Source organism: Macrobrachium nipponense, chromosome 12, assembly GCF_015104395.2.
Source record: "Macrobrachium nipponense isolate FS-2020 chromosome 12, ASM1510439v2, whole genome shotgun sequence".
NCBI classification, from domain to species: Eukaryota; Metazoa; Arthropoda; class Malacostraca; order Decapoda; family Palaemonidae; genus Macrobrachium; species Macrobrachium nipponense.
This window is the reverse complement of record NC_087205.1, coordinates 70,010,445-70,033,609: the sequence shown is the minus strand read 5'-3', so window position 1 is coordinate 70,033,609 and position 23,165 is coordinate 70,010,445. Positions and strand designations below refer to the sequence as shown.

Below are 23,165 nucleotides of genomic sequence, written 5' to 3'. Positions count from 1 at the left end.
AATTAGATTAATTGAAATGGAGGTTCTTCTGACAAATTTTCTTAAAAATTTATTTGTTTCCAAAGCTTGACATTGCTGTTAATTATATTTTGATATTGTTTAACGGTCAATGTTATTTTTACAGTGTATACATACAAGGATTGGCTAATGTGAGCTATGCATCAGATATCCATAGGTTAGGTGAGTGACCAATTCTAAGACATGCCAGAATAACTAGTTTGTGACTATCCTTTTAAAATAACAATTTCAATTTTCCATCATTAGGCGTGATTTGTTTAAATGTTACTATAATGTACTTTGTTCCATATACTTTGCCATTTACTGATTATAATGAAATTTAGAATTATCAATAACAGCAATATAAGTGTTTGATGATGTCTTAATAGTTGCAGCCATGGTAGCTTTATTGGCCTAATTTCCTTTTTGTTTGATGATGTCATAATAGTTGCAGCCATGGTAGCTTTATTGGCTTAATTTCCTTTTTATCCCTATTTTGGTTCTTACCTACTATCTAAGTATTATTTGTAAAGTGAAAGTTTTTCTTATATCCAATGGTGTTTTTGGGTTGTAATTCTGAGTGATTTTTTTTTATAGAACTTAAGTGTCTCTATAAATTACAAACTTCTGCCATAGTATACTTCAATAACTTTCATGACAGATCTATTGTACATTTATAACATAAGCAATGACTAAACAGGCCATTTGCTTATGTTCCAATTTTATGAGCTCCATTAATGTTATAAAGTATTTTAACCAGACCACTGAGTTCATTTCTTTAGCTCTCACTGGGCTGGCAAAAGTTGTTTTGCTGCCTCTGGCAGTCTGCAACACTTCATCCATGTATGACATCTTTTAAAAGTTGGGACAAGTCCAAGAACAGTTGTTCCTAATTCTGTGTTATTTGATGTCATTGCTGTGTAATTAATCCTAGTTTTTAGAGGAACTAAATATAAAATTATATCAAAATTTTCAACATATAAAATTGTTACACTTGCTCCATAATGTTAAGCACAAGATGTATAATTTGCAAAACTTTAATTAGATATTTCCATATCAAATTATTCTTATAATTTATGTTTTGTTAAAAAAAACAGTTATTCAACTAAAATATTTTCTGATTTTATGTACAAAAAATCCAAAGTTTCATTAATGGTAAACTTTACATATAATGGCAACCTACTTGCCATGAGTATGAATCAAGGTACATTTGGGAATGATTTATGTATGAAAAAAATTTATATATACATGCAGTAATTAGCAAGCTCTTGATTCACTTAGTTCAACAGCAATGTATAATTTCTTCAAATCAATTTTCATGCTGAAATAAAAGCATACACACCATTACATTAACATTTACCCAATTGAATAATGATGTTATTGCTATTACTTTCAAGCTACACAATAAATAAAAGATTAAAGAGCTTAGTCAAAGAAAAAATTCAATAAAACTACATCTAGAATTTCATCAAACAAAAATTCTTTTTGATACCCTAAAGTATATCTAAAGTATATCACAATGGAATGGAAGGAACAAACGTATAACAAAATTATTCAATACTGTAACTATAAATAATTTCCTAAACACATTTAAAATTGAATGACAGTGCGAGCCACAAATTTTAGTTACTTTCATGAAAACAATCTTCCAAGGCTTTCATCAATTGCATTATATTTCAATCCAACGTTTGGCACTGTTTTTTGTGGAGCACATTTCTAAATTAGTTCTTACAAAAAGGTTGATCTTATTAGAATTTTGTTAAGTCAAAAACCACCACACTACTGTCAAAAACTTAAACTGTAAAATAGCACTTGTAAAGGAATGCCACAAGTTTAAGTACAACAAGGATTTCTTAATAACAAGAGTAATCAAATAAAAAGAAACTAGCTTGACTCTTCAACTCATAATAAATATCTTGTTTGTACCAGTTTCATACGGGTAGACAGAAATAATACAACTATAAACATAATATAAATCTAGAGTTGAATACATTTAACATTTTTGGTATAAAAAAAAGATGACAAACAGGATTTTTAACATATTCCCACTAGAGCTGCAATAAACCTGAGTTTGGTAGCAAATGAAACAACACAACTTGTTTTTATGTCAAATTGTAAATCTACCATTCCTGACTAGTAAAAAAAAATATATATATATTTAGTCAAAGGTTCTTTAAAAACTAATGAAAGGAAAAAATTACCATAAGGATGGAGAGCTTTTACAAAATATTACATTTTCCCATTATGGGATTTTCTCTATAAACAGGTCTTCTGTGGAAGAATTCTTGTAAACAGCACCTTCAAGATAACAAGGACCAGGGAAATGAGTTTCACTATAACACACTCACAGTTCTTCCCAATGCTCCATAACATCATAAAAGACTCGCAGCTTCTGTTCACTACTGGTGGCACTAGATATTGATTTCCCACAGAGTAACACCTATAAGTCTGATGCAGGTCTGAATGAATTCAATCTTTCCAGGACTACACAAGGTTGTAAATTTATCAGTTTTCCCAGCTTCTGTACAGTTAATTTCACTGGGACACCGGCACCAAGATCCACACATGCATAAATTAACTGTTGAGACGAGTCTGTTGAGTCCAAACTATCACAACAGTCCTGACCAGTGCTACTTGATAATACACTCGACTGTGGCTTTGCAGTAGACTTCATGGCTACAGTGCGACTCACAGACACGGGGAAAGACTTCCTTGCTGTGTTTTTCAATCTTGGTACAGTGTCATTCATTGGCTTTTTAGAGTAACTTGGAGAAAGGGTTGGCAAAGTTGAACTTGTTGCTACTGGAAAGGAAACATTACCAACCACCGGTACTTCCTCTGTACATGAACTTGTGGAAGGTGTGTGCACTGAAGAAAGTGCTTCATCCCGAAGATTCTTGATACTAATTTCAAGGTGAGAATGTAGGAAAGCATGGTGGGTTTGCATTTCCTGAAAAGTTTCCCCTACATCACCACAGTAGTTACACTTATATGGTTGCTTGATGGGAAAACGCATTGGTGAATCAAAGGTTAATTTGGTGAAAGTAAATTCACTAGCTTCTGGATGACGGCGACGTAAATGCAACCTTATGGATGACATATTCTTTACTACATGTGCACAAACTTCACACCTGAGAAAAAAATTACCAGCAGATAAACAAAAGTGATTCAACTGATTTATTCAATTACACAAACCCTACTAGTAACAATTGGTGACTACATGTAATGTGAAAGAAATACACTACAGGCAGTCCCTGGTTATCGGTGAGGGTTCCCTTCTCGGCAGGGTGCTGATAAGCAAAAATTGCCATCAACCGAAACTCTGTGATTTATGGCATTTGCAGAGCCGAGTTTCGGTTAATGGCGCTGATAACCAAAACTCGGCCCATTAGGGTGCCAAACAAGCGCCACAAAACCTGGTCGCCATTAACCGTGGGACTGCCTGTATTATACTGTTAAATCTTGACCTGGATAATCTAGACAGAATCTAGAATCTACATGTACATAAAGTTTCAAGAGTAATCTTCACTTGCATTTCTTCTGACAAATGAGAGACTAGCCCTTGAAAGCCAAGATTTCTGTATTGGTATAATGTACTTCCAAAGAAAAATTAATTTTATCACAATATAAAATAACTTGTAAATTTTAAGTAGATTTTTCTTTTAACTGTCCTCCCCCTGTTGTTGTGGCAAACCTGACAGATTTCTTTTGCCTTAAAAGTTGTGCCGGCCCCACCTTGTTGAACAGTTGGTTCCAGAACTTTTTTTCAATGATGTATGGTGGCATTTATTTATACTACTCTCAACATAATTTTTATGCATGTAAATATTGTTGTTGTTGATGGTCTTGTTCATTGTTCTGTTGATTTTAAGTTCTTTCAGGAGACAATGAGCTGAACCCTAGACCTGTTATGTACTCATTACAGTAAAAAAAATTCCAAAGTACTTTACTCATATATTCATAGCTTAAGGTCAAATCTTCTCTTTCTCCAGAGTTGTGCCAGTAACTACAATTTGTAAGTAGGAACAAGTCAAAGGTTGAATTTTTGATCCAGGGTCTGATGGCCCCGACTTTATTCATTGTCGTAACATCCCACAGGCACAGGGTATGGTTGTATAAAATAATTCTGGACTACCTATTTATCAGAAAAATTTGGAGTGTAGTTGTCATTTAGTTCTTAGTTTTAAAATTTCCAGTAAGTTTACTGCAATCAAAATATTACAATTCTGTATATGACTGTCTTTTGGGGAGTGCTAGTATGTATGGCTCAGTATCACAATTCAAAGCTGTATTCATTATTTGTGGAGACTGTATGGCAAAACACAGTACGTGGCTAAATTAAAGGTCTGCTCCTGAGTACCGTGTATCCTCCAATTTTGTCCAGTTAATTGAGGAACCCACACACATTTATGGTAATAGATTAGACATCTTTTTCACATGTTCTCACTGCTGTCAAGTCTAAGACCTGTGAATATTTAGGTATTTCTGATCATTGTCCCATTGAGATGGACATATCTGTCAATCAGTATATTCCTAATCCTAGCGTTGGTAAAATGGTCTGGCTGAAATCCAGAGCCAACTGGGATTGCGTTATTCAAGCTTGTCATATACTTGATATTTCAGATGCTATATTAAATCCTGATCCCAAGAAGAAGTTACGTGAAATGCTGATTACTATTTATCCCTAGAAAGTTCATTAAATTAAGGACAAATATCCCTCTCCACAAATACTTGTTAATCTGAACCTATTCTTACGAAACTTGCATTTCACTCTATGGATATTAAGAAAATTTTGGATAATCTTGATGGTTTTTTCCCTGTCTTTTTAGTAGATTCTATAGATTTTTATGTCAACATAGTGGTATCTTTGCAGATGAGTGCAAGCTTAGTAATACAGTGCCTGTTCCAAAGAGTGACATATCTGCAGTCTGCACTAACTGCAGGCTGATCTCTATTCTCCCTGTGCTCTCCAAAGTTGCTGAAAAACTTATTTGTAAGCCACTATATAAGGATATGGAATCTAAAGGATTGTTAGCTGATAGTCAATATGCATACAGAAAGCAGTTAGGTACCTGCAATACACTTTTAAACTTAACATGCCATTTGCAAGGGAACCTTGATAAGGGATTTGAGCGTAGAGCAATTCAAATAGATTTTAGTCATGCTTTTCAATTAAGTAAATGACATAGCAGTTATTTATAAACTAAAGTCTTGGAGTGGGTGGATATGTTTTAGGATTAATTCAAGATTTCCTTAAAGGTAGGCAGCAGTAAGTTACTGAATACAAGACCTTTAGCAACCCAACATCTATTGTGTGTGAAGTTTCACAGGTCAGTGTTCATGGTTCACTGTTGTTTTTAGTATTGTACAAGTGATATGGTTGTTGGCCTGAAAAAAGATTGCTCAGTATGCTGATGATGTAACATTTCTGGGTGTAGAAAAGTCTCCATTTATGAGAAATGAAGCTGTCCTCAGCCTTAATTGGGACATAGACCAGATCAGAGAATGGCATAATCAGTGGGCTATGAGGCTTAACTCCAGTAAAACTATAACAAACAATATTGATTAGCATATCTCATACAGATTTTCCACCCTATTCTCCCCTTCAGGTGGACAGAACTTTTCTGAATGAGTCTGCAGCATTTAATATTCTAGGTGTAACTTTTGAGAAGAATCTAATGAAAGTTTTGGCAAATGCTGCATGAAAGTTAGGTATTGTTAGTAAGGCGTCATATATTTATAACTGATAAAATCAATGCAACATGTTTTAGGCCATCTGCACTTCCTTTACCAAAATAATACTGTTCTCCAGTGTGGATAGTTTCACTTTTTTAATAACTGAAATCTATTTCTTCTGTATATTTCCTTTACTTCCTCTTTCTTCTTCCTAATGAACACCATATTCTTTTCAAGCTTGAATTTAAAGTCAATGACCCCTGTGTGCTTGTTAAATATGAATAGGTTTCATCTACTGAATAATTAAAATGTTTTAGCAATACAACACTCAAGCTTTTAAGGACTAGTACTCGTTTGTCAGAAGAAATGTGAATTACTCTTGAAATTTTGTGTGTATATACATTTAGATATAGATTATATACATACATACACACACATATATATATACATATACTATATGCCATCCTTGCAAATTATCTAATCAGGTGCCTATTTTCATTTACATTTTAGATACTGCCCCAAATGTTTTCATGTGGGTCATGATTAGGATAACCATGTAAATAATGATGGTCAACCACAGAAACAATTTTTATAAAAGAAATTCTCAATACAAACCCACTTCTTATATAAACCCAATTTGTTTGTGACAAAATTCCCTACTATATTTTCTAAAATTAGTATTAGAACAAGTCTATTTCAGAGCATACATTTGTTTCTTAACAAAAAACCCTACTTTACAGTACTGACTCTGAAGTTGGTTGGGAGGAATCAAGTTGCCAAGTCCTCAGGCTGACAGTTTAAATAAAATCTGGATGGAGCAGGAAAGAAAGGATGTGACAAACCATTGGGGTATAAGGTTGTACGCTGTTTGAAGATTTAAGGTTTGGATTATGACAACCACCTCTTGAATATCCCAAATGACATGGAAGCAGATAACACATGAAATTTACATAATTAGGATGCCATAATGGGAGGAAGAGAGGAATATGGAGCCGACAGGTTTTGCTGCCTGGAACCCTGTCCCACAACTTTTCATGAAGAGAAGATGATACAAAAATCAAGAGAAATTCTGTTTTAAAGGTAACAGTAAGAATAGAAGTTTCTTAAAGCACTTACATTTTATTAAGGCTGCTTAGAACTTAGGAGAAATGCCTTAAGTGTCTTACTGTTTTCTCCGAGTACAGTACATGTTCAATTAGTTATTAAATGTAGGAAACTCAGTCAACCCACCAAGATTCTGATGGTGCCTAGGAGAAATGCCTTAAGTGTCTTACTGTTTTCTCCGAGGACAGTACCATGTTCAATTAGTTATTAAATGTAGGAAACTCAGTCAACCCACCAAGATTCTGATGGTGCCTTAGGACTGCATAAATTCCATTCCCTAAAATTCTAATGAAGTCATTCATCAAAATCAAGAAAATTAACCATAAATATTTTAATGACAGATGCCACTGGGCATGTTGGTGGTTTAACTCCATCTCCCATGCTGGTAGGGCTGTTCAAATTGAATTGAATTGAATATAGGATTTAGGCATTAAGCCAAGCACTAGGGCTGTTCAAAGAAAATCATCAAACCAACACATTTGATGACATAAAACTCCTTGTAAAAATGGCTGAAAATTTATCCCCATGGCGTGGGAAGCTGAGGTATCTGGTCCACCCAGATACTATAGTCAACCAGCACTTGTTACTAGCCAAACTCCATAATGCTGTAATATTACCAATATTCATTTAAATATTATGATTATTATTATTATATTACAGTAAAATCCTTATAACCAACATCCTTGGGACCCAATCCTGAGCTGCCATTTTGCAATTTCAGCTTTCATTATCAATAAACAGTACATTTTTTTAAGTTTTATTATCAAATAATTCCTAACACCTTAAAACATCAATATCCTGTGCTCACCTAACTCTGGTAATACAGTGGAACCTCGGTTTTCGTACATAATCCGTTCCAGACCCTCCCGAAACATACGAGAAGATATATAAAAGAATGTGTACAAAAGTGATAACAACAGTTGGGGAAACAGAAAAAGTTGAAATTAGTGTTGGATTACACCAAGGGTCAGCATTAAGCCCATTCTTGTTTGTGCTGGTCATGGATGTTTTGAGTGAAGAGATCAGGAATGAAGAGCTATAGGAGTTATTGTACGCCAATGATCTGGTGATTACTGCTGAAAATGAGGACCTACAGAGAAGGGTTGGAGAGTGGTAGTTGTCTTTAGAGAGGGGTAGCTTAAGGGGGGCGTCCGCTTATATAGAAATAATGCTCTGATTTTTATTAAATTATTATATGTTATACATATATATAAGGTGATGTTCCAAAAAAATTTCAGTGATCGAATGATTATTTTGGTTCGTATTGAAAAAATAAGAAAAAAAATAAAATAAAAAGTGTAACTCTTCCTTCATTTTTAGAGCTATTGCAATGCGGCTTTATACACAGAAAGTATATCATAATAGAAAAAAACTGTTGAGAACAGTTTTTCTATTTTTTGCTTTTTTTGGATGGGGGGCGAGGGGGAATTTTCCCCCCCAAATTTTTTTGATTTGGTTATCACGAGTTCCTCGTCAACCTAAGAAAAAATCTAGCCCCAACAAAATGTTCGCCTTTCTTTCCTCTTTCCAATGGTATATTTAACTTTAAAATTGGCCTACAAATAAAAAAAAGTTAGCGTTTGAAGTGCAAAAAAAGTGAAAACTGAGAAAAACGGCCATAAAGGTCAAGAAGTGCTTTTTTTTGGCACTCGTGGAAAAAAACTGATCTTTGAGCAAAACCATGATACAAACAAATGTTAAATACTCACTAGCGCTTAGTTCAGAATGCCTTTCCTTCTTTCTAATAGTTCTTAGTGTTTTTTTGCTTGGTTTCCGGCACCAAGTCCCCCCCCCCTAAAAAGTGGTATTATTTGCTCGAGGCGAGGCTATCATCAAGTACCACCTGACTCTTTGTTGCCTGGTTTGAAACCAAGAAAGTAAGAATTTGTCATCATATACTCCCTTTTCATCGTCCTTTGTTACTTTCATCAACTGCGAGCGTAATTGTGAAGGTGAAAAAACCTCAGATGATTGCGCAGCAGACGATAGAGGCAATGAGGGCGGGGCTCTAAGCAGCCAAAAACAAGAGCCTCGTGTTGTTGTTGTTGGTGGTGCTGGTGGTGGTGATGATGGTGGACAGCGCTGGATACATCAGCCAACAATGGTGGTGGCAATGCGACGCTGCCACATAAAAAAGTCCACCTTCGACCCTATGTCTCTTTTTAGCAAAATTTGCTAAACGGGCCATAGTTGCACGATTCCATTTCGGCATATAGTCTCACTTTCACTCTAGTATACACACAAACGTATATAAATTGTATTTAAGAGTTACTTGATGTAAGAAAACAAGCAAAAAACACGGTAAATAGCGAAAAAATCCTCGGAGTAAAGAGCAGCATACCTCCCCTTTTGCAACTCTAGGACACACTGACTCCCATGGCTCCCTGCTGGGCATGCTACCCGCTCAGAACACCATTCACCAAGGAATCAGCCATTGTTGGTGCCAGATGTAAGAGATTAGGCAAAATAAAAATAAAAATAATTAATAAATTGGGCAGATAAAGGACAAAATGACAATAGTCATTAGGAGCCAAATGTCAACCCTATGTCACAGCGTGAAGGGGGCTGGGCCAAAACCCCATTAATTTTAATATTTCGAAAAAATGCTTTTGCCACGTGATAACAGAGGTGTTGCTCATGTCTTACGGCCATTTAACCAGATTTTGAAAATTTCAAAAATATTCATCAAAAATCAAAGAGGAAGCCCCCCTTAAAGGTGAATGTGAATAAAACAGAGGTTTTGCTGAGCAGTAGGGAAGATAGAGACACAATAGTAATACAAGAAAGAAGATCCTAAATACTTAGGATCTACTTTAAGCAAAGAGACAGGATGTGAAGCTGAAGTTGACAGTAGGATAAAAGCTGTATGGGGAGTGTGGAGAGAGGTAGCTCGAGTGGTATGCAATAAGAAAATGCCAATCAAGCTAAATGTCAAGATCTATAACACAGTGATAAGACCAGTGTTAATGTATGGATCAGAAACATGGGTTCTAAGAAGAAAAGAGGAAGTAAAGCTTGAGAGAACAGAAATGAGAATGCTGAGGTGAATTATGGGAATATCGCTGCTTGAGAGGTGAAATAAGAAGGGCAGGCTTAGTAAGGATTACAGAGGTGATAAGAGTCACAATTGAGATGGTTTAGGCTTGTGTTGAGGATGGATGATGAGGAGGGAGTGAAGAAGGCTTGGGAGGAACCTGTTAGAGGAAGAAGATTGAGAAGGAGACAGAGAATTACATGGCGAGATAAAGTGAAGGAAGATATGGAGAGATGAGGTTTGGTGGAGGATGATGCCTTTCATAGAAGGCAGAGGAGAAGGCTTATCAGGCAACCGACCCCTTAATGTAGGGATAATGGTGGGAAAGAAGACATGAAGTTTACCTTAAATTATTATCTTATTACTGTATTAATTGTTGAGATTATATTATTAATATAGTAATCTCAGTAATCTTAACGATGTGCATACATACATACCTCTAGCACTTCCACCCAAAACAGTGAATGAGTTACTACTATGACATACATATTTTGTGGGGCATGAGAGAGAGAGAGAGAGAAGAATTGCTCTTACATAAGAGTGAAATTATTTATGAATAATTACAGATAGAGAGAGAGAATTACTAAAAATCATTGGCCTGCAAATTAGCAGTTAAAAACAAAATATTTTCATGGGCATTTTGTAATTACAGTTATATTATTATTTTTATTATTATTGACAAAGACAGAAGAGTTGTCCTTACTTAAAAGTGAAATGGAAAGATTTTATTTATTTGATTTTATTATATTTGAAAATATTAATAAATATAGTACATACATGTACTGCCATAAAAATTCTCTCGTCAGTAAAAGAGAGAGAGATTTTTCAATATATCCTTTGACTGCCAAGTTGGCAGCACCTATTAGAGACCCACTAAGATAGCAACATTCCCCCACCCTTGCTGTCAGGTTTCTTGACATTTGTGATAGGTTCGGCCAACCCCCTTTTTGAGGGATGACATGTAGCTATTCTTTTAAAATTTACATAATTTATTAATTTAAAACTAAAATCTTACTAATTCACTATTGTATTTTTTTAATAAATTGATATTATTGCTGTTTACATTAATACTAATTTTTAAAAATTGGCAAATCTATATCTATCTTACAAAATATACATCTTGGTAAGAGAGAGAATTATTATTTTTATATTTATTATAAATTAATCTTATTAAACTTAATAGTACAGTATTAATAGTAGTATTAATCAATATTAATATCTGAACAGCAGTGAATCTTTTTGTATCATAAAAATGTATTTAGTCATGAAAGTAACATCAAAATACCCTAATTAGTGAATATTTATTGTCCTCCCGCAAATAGCTTTTACATAGGTTCCACAAAAAATCTGCAAATAAGTGAGTTCTGTACTTGATCCATTTTTCAGCCATAGCTTTAAGCTACAGCTTAACCCTTAAACGCTGACTGGACGTATTATACGTCGACTAAAATTGTCAGTTGGGTGCTAAGTGGACGTACGGTAAGTCGACTACAAAATGTTTTTGTAAATATTCATGGAAAAATAGTTATAGGCCTAGTTTGTGAAAAATTTTAAATCATGCGCCTTGAAGGATGCTTGGAGTTCGCAGATCACGCTGTTGTTTTGTTTAAAAGTGTTACCCAGGTGTGCAAGCACGAATTGCTTTCTTCTCGCACTAGAAAGCATCAGCGACAAAGCATCAGAGACGCATCTCAGAAATTCTTTTGTCACTTTGTCGTAATTTTTGCACCGTTTTATATTAGCCGTTACATAGTTTTAAATATGAAAATGTGCGCAATTTCATGTAGAATACAACAAAAAAACCACCCATGGTTGTAGCTTTTATAAGTTTTAAAATATTTTCATATAAATCATGATAAGTGCTAAAATTTCAACCTTCGGTCATCTTGGACTCGACTGAAATGGTCGAAAAACGTAATTGTAAGCTAAAACTCTTGCATTCTAGTAATATCCAGTCATTTGCCTTCATTTTGCAACAAATTAAGTGTCTCTAGCACAATATTTTGATTTATGGTGAATTTTTAAAAAAACTTTTTCCTTACGGCTGCGCGGTAACTCAGCCGAAAATCTCAGAAATTATTTTGTCACTTTATCGTAATTTTTGCACCGTTTTATATTAGCCGTTACATAAAGTTTTATATATAAAATGTGCGCAATTTCATGTAAAATACAACAAAAAAACAACCCATGGTTGTAGCTCTTATCAGTTTAAATATTTTCATATAAATCACGATAAGTGCCACAATTTCAACCTTCGGTCAACTTTGACTCGACCGAAATGGTCGAAAAACGCAATTGTAAGCTAAAACTCCTACATTCTAGTAACATTCAATCATTTACCTTCATTTTGCAACAAACGGGAAGTCTCTAGCACAATATTTTGATTTATGGTGAATTTGTGAAAAAACCTTTTCCCTTACCTCCGCGCACGGTAACTCGGCTGAAAATCTCAGAATTTCTTTAGTCACATTGTCGTAATTTTCGCACTGTTTTCTATTAGGCGTTACATAAAGTGTTATACACGAAAATATGCGCAATTTCATGCAGAATACAACTAAAAATAACTCATGGTTGTAGCTTTTATCAGTTTTGAAATATTTTCATATATATCACGATAAGTGCCAACTTTGACTCGACCGAAATGGTCGAAAAATGCAATTTAAGCTAAAACTCTTACATTCTAGTAACATTCAATCATTTGCCTTCATTTTGCAACAAATTGGAAGTCTCGTAACACAATATTTCGATTTATGGTGAATTTTTGGAAAAAAACTTTTTCCTTACGTCCGCGCAGTAGCTAGGCCGAAAATCTCAGAAATTCTTTCTTCACTTTGTCATAATTTTTGCACCATTTTATATTAGCCGTTACATAAATTCTTATATATGAAAATATGTGCAATTTCATGTAAAATAAAAAATAAATAGCTCATGGTTGTAGCTTTTATCAGTTTTGAAATATTTTCATATAAATAACGATAAATAAAAAAAATTCGACCTTCGGTCAACTTTAACTCAACCAAAATGTCAAAAACTGCAATTGTAAGTTAAAATACTTACAGTCTAGTAATATTCAATCAATTACCTTCATTTTGCAACAACGGGAAGTCTCTAGCACAATATTTTGATTTATGGTGAATTTTTGAAAAAACTAGTTTTTACCTCCGCACGTTACGAATTCATGCATCATTTTGTGATAATATTTTCTCTGTGTTGCTTTGATCGTTTTACAATTTGTTATATAACAAAATCATCGCAATTTAGTGTACAATACAACGAAAAAAATTAACTCATTAGCTTTAACAGTTTTGCTCACAGCGCGATTTGTATACAATTATATATGAAATTTTTTTTTCACGCTGTCATATATTCCAATATTTATATATGATAACGATATTTTTTTCATTTCTGATGGTTGCATACTAAACTTCAGGCAATGACAAAAAAAGAAGCCAAAAATGAACTCTTAATCTTAAAAACTAAGCGTGCTGTGATTTTTTTTAAAATAACTTTTTTTCCGCTTCGGCGCTAACTCCCGAACACTGCCGGCATATGACACACACTTTTGTAAATAGAGCTCAGCATTTAAAGGTTAATTGGCCATTAATTAGGGCACAAATATACTATGAACTCTTAAATAAAAGGCGTCCAATGTGAAACTATCACAAAAATTTAGCATTACTAGAGTAACACTAAGAACAAGATGTTGAGCATCATAAAAGGTAAATCAAACTTCATGCCCACATTTAAAAAACATAAATAACTTCAACGTGGAACAAGCTACCAAGAAAAACATTATGGATAAATGCTACCTGTTAAATTATAGGGTACTAATGAGATCTTTACCTTAATTCACAATTACACAGATATAAATGACACCAGAACCTACAATGAGAGATACATGTACTAACAAATGGTACTAAATTTGAAAAAGTTCATATGCTACCATTGTTAGGTACACTTACAAACTTCATGGTTACCGAGATACAACAATGAAAAGATTTGCCAGATGAAAACCAATGGATCTCTGCAAAGTACACTACTTACAGAGTAGTGCTGAAGAGCTATCATTTTAACCTCTTTCAGCTCAACCCCTTGTATTCTCGGGTTTAAGATAACCGTCATACTTCGTTAAGCCCAAGTATACTCGAAATTCTGTTATCTCTTTCCTAGCATCTCCGAATAAACTTGGCTGTTGTTTATATTAGTCTCCCATCATCAGAAAGCCATTTTCTATTGATATAAGTGCCTTATTATAGAAAATTGTAGCTATCTTGGCGTCGCTTGGCCATTTGAGACGCATCCTTTCATCAGTCAGGACTTCTATTGTTTTTTGTGGACTTTTCTTTTATTATTATTGATAGAACTCTCATGAGTAGTGAGAGCTATAGTGATACAGAGTATTATGATGGGATGGACAATTCAGGGAGCAAAAGTGATGGTGATATGATGTCATACTCGATACTTCATATGAAGATGATGATGATAATATTCCTGATAACCAAGGCTGGAAAAGAATAATAATTTCGGATGATAAACCACCCTCTCCCCCACAGCCTGCATTTATCATGTGTTATTACTTTGTTGTACTGAAAAATTATGAAATAATAAAAATATAGATGAAAATGCAATAAATATATTCTCTATTTTTTATTTTCCTTGGTTTTTCATAATTTCCGAGAAAACTCAGCCTTGAGAAGTTATGTAATAGTTGAAGACTATCCAGACAAAAAAAAAATTTTTCTGAAGAAATATTCCAAGTGATTTATCACTTTAGCATATACTTTAGAAATAAACAATAATACAGACAAGAATAAAGACTTGACAGATTAGACCCAATAGGTCCCTTCAAAGTGTATTACTCATTCACAGAGCACTCTTCCTTTTCCTCTTCCTCCTTTGGAGAACTTTTGTCTGGAGATTTTTTTGTGAAAAAAATGGCACTATAAGCAATGGGTTTTGTTATGAACACTTGTGATGTTAAATGAAAATACCTACATGAACTGGGTTTTGTTATAAACACTTGTAATATCATTGGAAAAAAACTAAATGAATTATCATTACTAAAGGAGATTAACCATGCATTCGAAAGTCACCAGTCAAGGTTATACAATTGCCAAATCATTTTGTAATTAGTACATATATGAAAATACTGTTCAAAGAACTGCAGGAAAAATTTAGCATAAAATCAGACGGTAACTGTTGTTAAAGGAAAAAAAAAATACACAGTAAGCAGTGAAACTAATACTGAACCTGTAGCATGTATTTTCTCTTGGAGCAGGAGGTACCCTGGTAAATTTGTGAGGCAGGTTTGGGTGAGATAATCTCTGATGCTTGGTCATGTCAGAGTTGCGCCCTTTCTCACCACAGTAACCACATTCAAATTCTGCTTGATACAGCTGATCATATACATCACGTTTCAATTTCCTGACAGTTTTTGGTTTATCTGCATGAATCTAAAAGAAAACAGAATATCAAGAATTTTAAGAAGCCTAAAAATATTTACAAAAATTTACTATTTAGCATTGAATTAAGTCTTATCGACAATTAGAAGTCCTCCCAACTGGTCAACAGACACCATTTAAATGAAAAGTTGAGTATATTGGTAATATTTCAGTCACATACCATTAAAAGTACTATATTGTTAGCAAGGATTCACATCAATGAACTTCTAACTTGCTCCAAACCTAGCTTCACAATAAATCTACTGACGCTCAACATTTTACACAGTGAAACTCAATCTTGTGTACCAAGCACATTTTCCACCTCATAGGCTAATAGCCACTGTCCACACAGTATCCACCTTAGAACCCAATCCTTTGCAGCATACAATTTGCAAAATACTCATCTCTTACTCTGACAAGAGATCTCAAACAAAACCAAATTGGTACAAATGACTGATGATAACCACCTTAAATTTCACTTCTCAAAATTATGGCCATAACTTCTCTCCTACATAAGATACAACACAGAACACTTTGAGAATGTGATTTAGAAACAACAGGGCAATATCGTAAGTTTCAACTCATAAGCATACAAGAGCATAAATGAAAAACTGTTTTTACAATAAAAACATTTTTATACAAATCGATTACTTATAAATAGCCTTTTTCTGTGTAAAATGCACCTAGACACATCAGCTGAAGAGACTGAACCAGCCCATCCTCAGCTACTCTGCTCCATAGTTGGGGAATGATTGGAACTATGTGGGATGATACAAGGAGGGTCAACAGATACCCGTGAGACCATAGGTTTGTATGCTATGAAAAATACAAATTACTTTAGAATCTGTTATTTGTTGCAAAGCGATGGAGCCCCACTTAGAAGCAGGAGACGGATGTTTCATAGGGGAGTAAGGTTGGTACGTCTGTGGAAAAAAGAAGTTACACCTATCGCCCTGCCACACTCTCTACTAAACTCTGGTCGCAACAGCAAAGGACACCAGGACGTGGTGCCCTATGTATACTCGTCAATCTCATCTGGCGATTCTGATGTCCCCTTGTTCCTTCTTGGGCAATACTCCTACATCACCTGTTAGGCTGTGACTACATGATCCAAGGTAAAGGTGGCTAAGAACTAAGAGTGCCAGGTCCTTGAGGTAGGAGGAGATGATGGTCGACTGTCTCTTCCCACATCCCTGCCCCCTTGTGTCGTGTACCCTCATCCTGCCAGGGAGGACTGTTATATCCATCAGTCTTGTAGGCCCTAACAATCACCACCCTCAAGCCAAGAGATCATAGTCTTCGAGATCACTCTCTTCCGCCTCATGATGATGAATAGTCTCTTACAGGTGGGTCTATGGGTGACTGTATGCTTGAGGTAAGTTCTCAGGGATCTCAATTGATTCAGAAGCATCTTGTCCTGGTCATCCCCTACAAAATCTTTCAGCTGGGGATAGAAAAACCTTAAAACATCAGTCTGGGGCCAAAGGGTTCTGGGTCTTTGCCATGAATTCTGGGACAAACACCAAGGCCAAGTAGGACCACCCATGGGTGCAGTATACAATGTTTGAGAAGTTTTGCAGTTCACCCACCCTCTTGGTTGAGGCAAGGCACACCATCTTCAGGGTTAGATCTTAATTCAATGTCTTCTCGAGGGGCTCATAAGAATGCCTCAGGTTGGTAAGGAATCTGGGGGTCTCAACTTTCATGGGGGACATTTCTTTTCAAAGTGCCTGACATTAGACAACAGCTCCCAGGAAGAGTTAAAAGGATTGTAATGTCTCAAAGACATTAGTTCATCTAAGGAGACATCGTGTTCTCACTTATCTCTAGAAGTAAGTTTTACAATTCATTCACAGTGCTCTAATGATCTTGTCTAGCTTTCTTTGAACTCTTCCACACTGATGCTGTTTACGATTTCTGGTGGCAGTTTATTCCAAGTGTCACATATCTAGTTTGTGAAGAAGTTCCCACAATGGGATGTGTTGTATCTCTTCTTTCTAGTTCCCATCCATTATTTCCTGTCTGGTTTTTGTTTAATGTGAAGTAGTTACTGTCTACTTTTGGTATGCCTTTAAGTATTTTGAATGTCTCTGTTAGTTGTCCTCGTAATCATTGCGTCTCTAAGTCATACAGGCTCTCTAGTCGTCTTTGGTAACCTATTTGCCTGATGGATGGAATTAATTTTATGGCTCTTGCTTGTAACCCTTCTAGTCTATGTCCTTTTTTAGTATTGGTGACCAAAACTGTACTGCATATTCAAGATGTGGCCTAACTACTGATGTGAAGAGTTGCACCACTGTTTCCTTGTTACGGTATTTGAACAGCCTCTTTATGTATCCCACTAGGTTCTGTGCATTCTTTTCAGTTCTGATGCATTGTTTTGTGGATTTTAAGTCCTTGGTAATTATGACTCCAAGGTCCTCTTCTTGTTCTTCACTATTTATTTTATTACCAAGCAGTATGTAGTTTGTTTGTTTGTATGATGTTTTTACGTTGCATGGAACCAGTGGTTATTCAGCAACGGGACCAACGGCTTTAAGTGACTTCCGAACCACGTCGAGAGTGAACTTCTATCACCAGAACAGCATGTAGTTTACATGAGAGTTGTTTGTTCCTATTTGTAGCACTACATTTATGCAGGTTAAAAAGTATTTGCCATCTTTTCAACCAATCTCCTATTTTCCTTAGATCATTTCTTAAACTTTCCACTGTATCTGGATCTGCTGCATTCACACCTAGTTTGGTGTCATCTGCAAATTTGGCTATCCTGCTAGTTAAGACTTCATCAATGTCATTAATGTAAATAAAAAACAAGAGCGGGACAAGGACAGAACCCTGAGGAACTACGCTTGTCACATCTGCCCATTCTGATTCTAACTCAACTATTTATGGCCCTTTTGGCCCCGATATCCGGTTAATGGCACCTTTGTTAGGTATGTTATGGCACCATAACTATTATCAGCACTGATAAGCGGAACTTGGCGTGTTATGGCGCCATAAATCACCGAATCGCCTTTGACCGAGTTCCACCAATAACCGGGAACAGCCTTAGTTAGCCCGTTTTTTATCCAGTCTGCTATTTCTCCTACAATTCCTAAAGCTCTAACTTTTGTCATTAGTTTCTTGTGTGGAACTTTGACAAAGGCCTTTTAGAAATCTAAGTGGAGTATATCTATTGCTCTACTACTGTCGTAAATACCACGCATGTTATGAAAAAACTCCAAGAGGTTCGATAGGAAGGATCTGTTTTGTCTGAAAACGCGTTGGCTGTTTAACAAGAAGTTGTATCTATCAATGTGGTCCACAATTTGATCTGCAATTATGGACTCAAAAATCTTACAAGGAACTGACGCTAAACAGACTGGTCAATAATTTCCTTGCTCTTCTCTTGGACCTTTTTTGTAAACTGATGGCACATTACCTAGTCTCCATCCTTCTGGTGCTTTTTGTTGTTAATTTCTCTTGGGTGAATCCTATTCAAGCCAGGAGATTTGAACTTCTTTAGTTTTTAATGTTCTCTTCTGTAAATATTATTTTCTTCAACAGTTCTGCCCCTTCATATTTAATTGCTGGTTCAAGTCTGAGTTCACCAGGTTTCCTCTATTGTCTCTAGGGACATATATTTTTTATTGGTTTCCTACTACAGTGCTCCCCTGGTTTTGTGTGTTTCACATTTCTGCAGTTCACTTTGTCCCGGAATTTTGTGGTACACATTATTCACTTTTCCACAGGGTACTTTCACTAATTTGCGGATTTTTTTTTCTAGCGACCATATCACTGAAATGATTACTAATTTGCTTTTTCTATGTAGAGCAACACCATTTATTCAATAGTTACTGCATTTTTTCATATTGTGCATGTGACTACATAAATACTGATTTTTATAATAAAAATGATTTACACCATACCTACAGTATGGTTATCCATCTATTAACCTCATTCCACGTTGGGCCCCATACTGAGCATAAAAGCTCTCTCTCTCTCTCTCTCTCTCTCTCTCTCTCTCTCTCTCTCTCTCTCTCTCTCTCTCTCTCTCTCTCTCTCTCTCTCACAACATTTTTCCTCCTACTCACACAATCCAGACCTCATAGCTAAACCGCACATGAATTTCAGTTATGGAAAAGGAATAGTATTCGATAGAGACCTTTGTGAATTGACAGAAGGAAAAATATTAGAAATTAGTCCATATATATAAAAAGACAGAGTTCATTGAAATACAATAAAACATAACTAATCAATGGCACGTCATTATGATCACTATCAGGGTATTATTATTAACCTCATTCCAGGTTGGGCCCCATACTGAGCATAATAGCTCTCTCTCTCTCTCTCTCTCTCTCTCTCTCTCTCTCTCTCTCTCTCTCTCTCTCTCTCTCTCTCTAATTATTTTCATTTAATTTCCCAGTACACATAAAAGCAGACTGGAAAATAAAATGAAAATGCGCAAATAAAATATTGTACAACATGCTTTATCATAAAAAACTTTACAATAATATTGTGTCAAATACATCTTACCTTACCCTTACAGAGAGAGAAAAAAACAATTGTACACCTATTACACTCAGCCAGGGGCCCAACCTGGAATGAGCTTAATAGATACATAACTACATTGTAAGTATGCTGTAAATAATTTTTATCATACAAATCAATATTTAGTCCCATACACAATATGAAAAAATACACTAATTAGTGAATAAAGTGTTGTTACACAAAAACAGTGAATTAGTGATAATTTTAAAAGTATTACTGCTTCAGTAATATGACAGAAAAGGGCTTACCTATACAGTAAAGGGGTAACTTGATAAGTTGTCAAATGTTCTTGTAAGACAGATCTATTTAATTTGTATTAAAGATTTATTTGTGTTAAACATTTTATAGATGTTCTGCTGTTTAGATTAATATTGATATTTTAAAGTGATTAAATCACTGATATGAGCATTTTAGGGGCATATATACTTAAGAGTAACAGTTGTAAAAGGGTACTAATCTAACATGCCTTAGGATGTTCTGGGATGATAGTTTGGGGGGTGCATTTTTGTTTGAAACGATGTTAAATCATTTCATTATGATAATTTGTGTTTTTCTTTGAACTATCAAATTAAGCAGTGAAATGTTAAAAATTATATTTTTATGATAAAATAAAACTTTATGTATACTTGTATACTTACCAAGTGATTACATAGCTATAGTTTCACTATGCCGCACCACCTAGAATTGTAAATTCGCCGTAACGCTCTACTGTTTTTGGTTATGCGATTACCCTGCCACCACCGGAAAGTGTGGAACCAACCCAGTAAACAAAGATAGTTGTTTTATGCCCTTCTTCCATGTGAGGGGAGGGAGGGAGGGCTCTGATTATGTAATCACTTGGTAACTGTACATAAAATTTCATATCATAAAAATAAAATTTTTATGTATGCAACTTACCAAGTGATTGCATAGCTGAATCCCACATTGTAGGTTGTGGGTTACATGGATATACAACATTAAAGATTACAATTATTGCAAGCATTGGGTTAAAATGCTTGTTGGTTCTTTACCTGTTAATAGAGCTCTGCAGATAATTACTGCCTCTGGATGGCGCTCATCTTAACTTCTAGAGATGTGGTGGTATAGCCAGGAGTTATGTTGTACTACATTGGGATCCGTTGCAGCTAAGGATAGTCCATGGCAAGCAAGGATACACAATACAATGCCCTTGCCCAGGCCTTGGTACCAAACATATAGAATATATCAGAGTAAATACAACCACCAACGCCAAAAATTAAATACTAACACTCAACCACCAATAAGGACTGGTGGGTGGTAGTACTCCAAGTAACTAAAATAGTAGAATCACTTCAACCGTGCATCTGACACCAAGGCATAAGATGTACAGGTGATGTGAATCTACTATAGTACCCCCTGCTTCCCTCGTGACTTGACAACCTTCATCAAGGAGAAGAGAACAAAGGGTAGGAAGAAAAGACTTCCTATGCACCCTCACCTAACAGTGCCAACTGCTAAAATCAGTCCCAAGGTACTGCAATTTTCATGAATGGTCTCGATATCGTGCAAGTAATGGGATGCAAACACTGATTTGCATTTCCAATATGTTGCTTGAACTATCGACGCCAGAGAGAGATTATGTTTAGAAGAGAGAGAAGTAGCGACAGCTCTCACTTCATGAGCTTTCACTTTCACAGTCTTAAGGTCGGAATCATTAATTTACGAGTGAGCTTTCATTATGAGGTCCCTCAGAAAAAATCCCAATGTATTTTTAGAAAGGGGCTGTGAAGGGTTTTTAACTGAACACCACAGGTGATCAGAACTGCCACAAATGTCCATATAACGAAGGGGTTCTGACTGCACATAAGGTCTTTTCTTCTTCTCCTGGTCTTATTAAATCTTAAAAGATTTTTAATTGTGAAGGAATGCGACCATGGTTCAGAAGGCAACTAATTTTTCGCTAAAAACCTAGAGTAAATGAACATACACCATTACCTTTAGAAAAGCCAACCTTCTTATTCACTTACTCTTTTGGCAGAGAATAAGGCAATTAGAAATAGGGTATTCCTTGTGGGGTCTCTGAAATATGCAGAACAAACAGGCTCAACATGTGGCTCAGAGAGCCATTTCAGCACCACATACAGGTTCCAAGATAAAACTTTACTCTCTGCTTTATTGAGTCAAAGGATCTTATCAGATTTGAGAGGACTTTGCTGGTAGAGAGGTCCATATCCTATGCTTAAATAGAGTTTACCATATCCCTGTATCCTTTAATAGTGGATGTAGACAAGCCCACTGAGGATCTCAAATATAGCAAAAAAAAGTCAGCTATTTCTGCTATAGACATTTTAGTAAAAGAGGTGTTATTTCTGCTATACCAGGAGCTGGTGTTGAAAAGCCTTTCGCTCGCAAGAGTTGCCTGACAGTGAATGTGGTCAGAGCAAGAGTGGACAGTCCTTGTGAAAATGTCTGAAATGGGGTTTTCTGAGCAGACTGGTCTTTTGTGGTAACAGTCTTTGAAAGTCAACAAGTAATTCCAAGAGACCAGAAACCACTCCTGCACCAGCCAGTAAGGAGCAATTATTGTCTTTGTGAGGTTTTAATGAGATCAGAACTTGTTGATGACCTTTCACCATCATGAACAGAGGAAAGGCGTACAGGTCCCTGTCTGACCAGTTTATCAGCATCGCATCTGTTGCCCATGCAAGAGGATCCTGTGCTGGTGAGCAGTAAAGGGGGAAGCAATGATTCTTGGCCGTAGCAAAAAGGTCCAGTGCCGGTTTACCGCACAACTTCCAAAGGCCGAGACACACTAGAGGGTCCAGCATCCACTTTGAGGTGAGAACTTGCTTCTGGCAGCTGAGTTCGTCCGCCAACACATTGAATTTGCCTTGAATAAACCTTGTTAAAATCAATGTACATTCTGATGTGCCCGTAAGAGCAGGACTCTTGCGGTCTCACACATAGTGAATGCGTCAGTACCCCCCTTTTCTTATATAGGACAAAGCTGTTGTGTTGTCAGAGTGGTGTGTTATTACTCTGTTGTTGACCTCTGTAGAAAAGGCTTTCAATCACCAGTGGATGGTAATTAACTCCTTTACATTAATGTGCCAGCTCTTTTGTTCCACAGTCCAAACTCCTGAGACTTCCTTGTCTCTCAGCAGAGCTCCAACCTAGGTCCAAGGCATCTGAATAAAACACTAGGTCGGAGCTCAGAGGAGAGAGATTTCCTTTCCAGAAGTCTTGCTCTTGAATTCCACCATACCAGGTCCTCCTTTATATCTGCTTTTACTGGGAACACAAAGGAATCTGGGTGCTTCTTCCAATTCCAGTTGATTCTGAAGAAAAATTGCAGGTTTCTCATGTGCAACCAACCCTGATTTACAAATTGTTTAATGGATGAGAGAGTCCCAAAAGGCTCATCC

General features: G+C 35.8%; 1 protein-coding gene across 2 annotated transcripts in view; it reads right to left on the bottom strand.

Annotated features, from left to right (window-relative positions):
• Positions 1-1,020: 1,020 nt before the first annotated feature.
• The window catches only part of LOC135224588 (uncharacterized), a 368,063-nt gene continuing 345,918 nt past the window's right edge, over positions 1,021-23,165 (bottom strand). For both annotated transcript variants that reach the window (XM_064263722.1, XM_064263723.1), the window contains 2 exons: positions 15,062-15,264; positions 1,021-3,128 (listed from right to left, as the gene is read on the bottom strand). In XM_064263722.1, the coding sequence (XP_064119792.1) occupies positions 2,438-3,128; positions 15,062-15,264 (894 nt within the window). In that variant the 3' untranslated portion in view covers positions 1,021-2,437. The remainder of the gene's footprint in view (positions 3,129-15,061; positions 15,265-23,165) is intronic.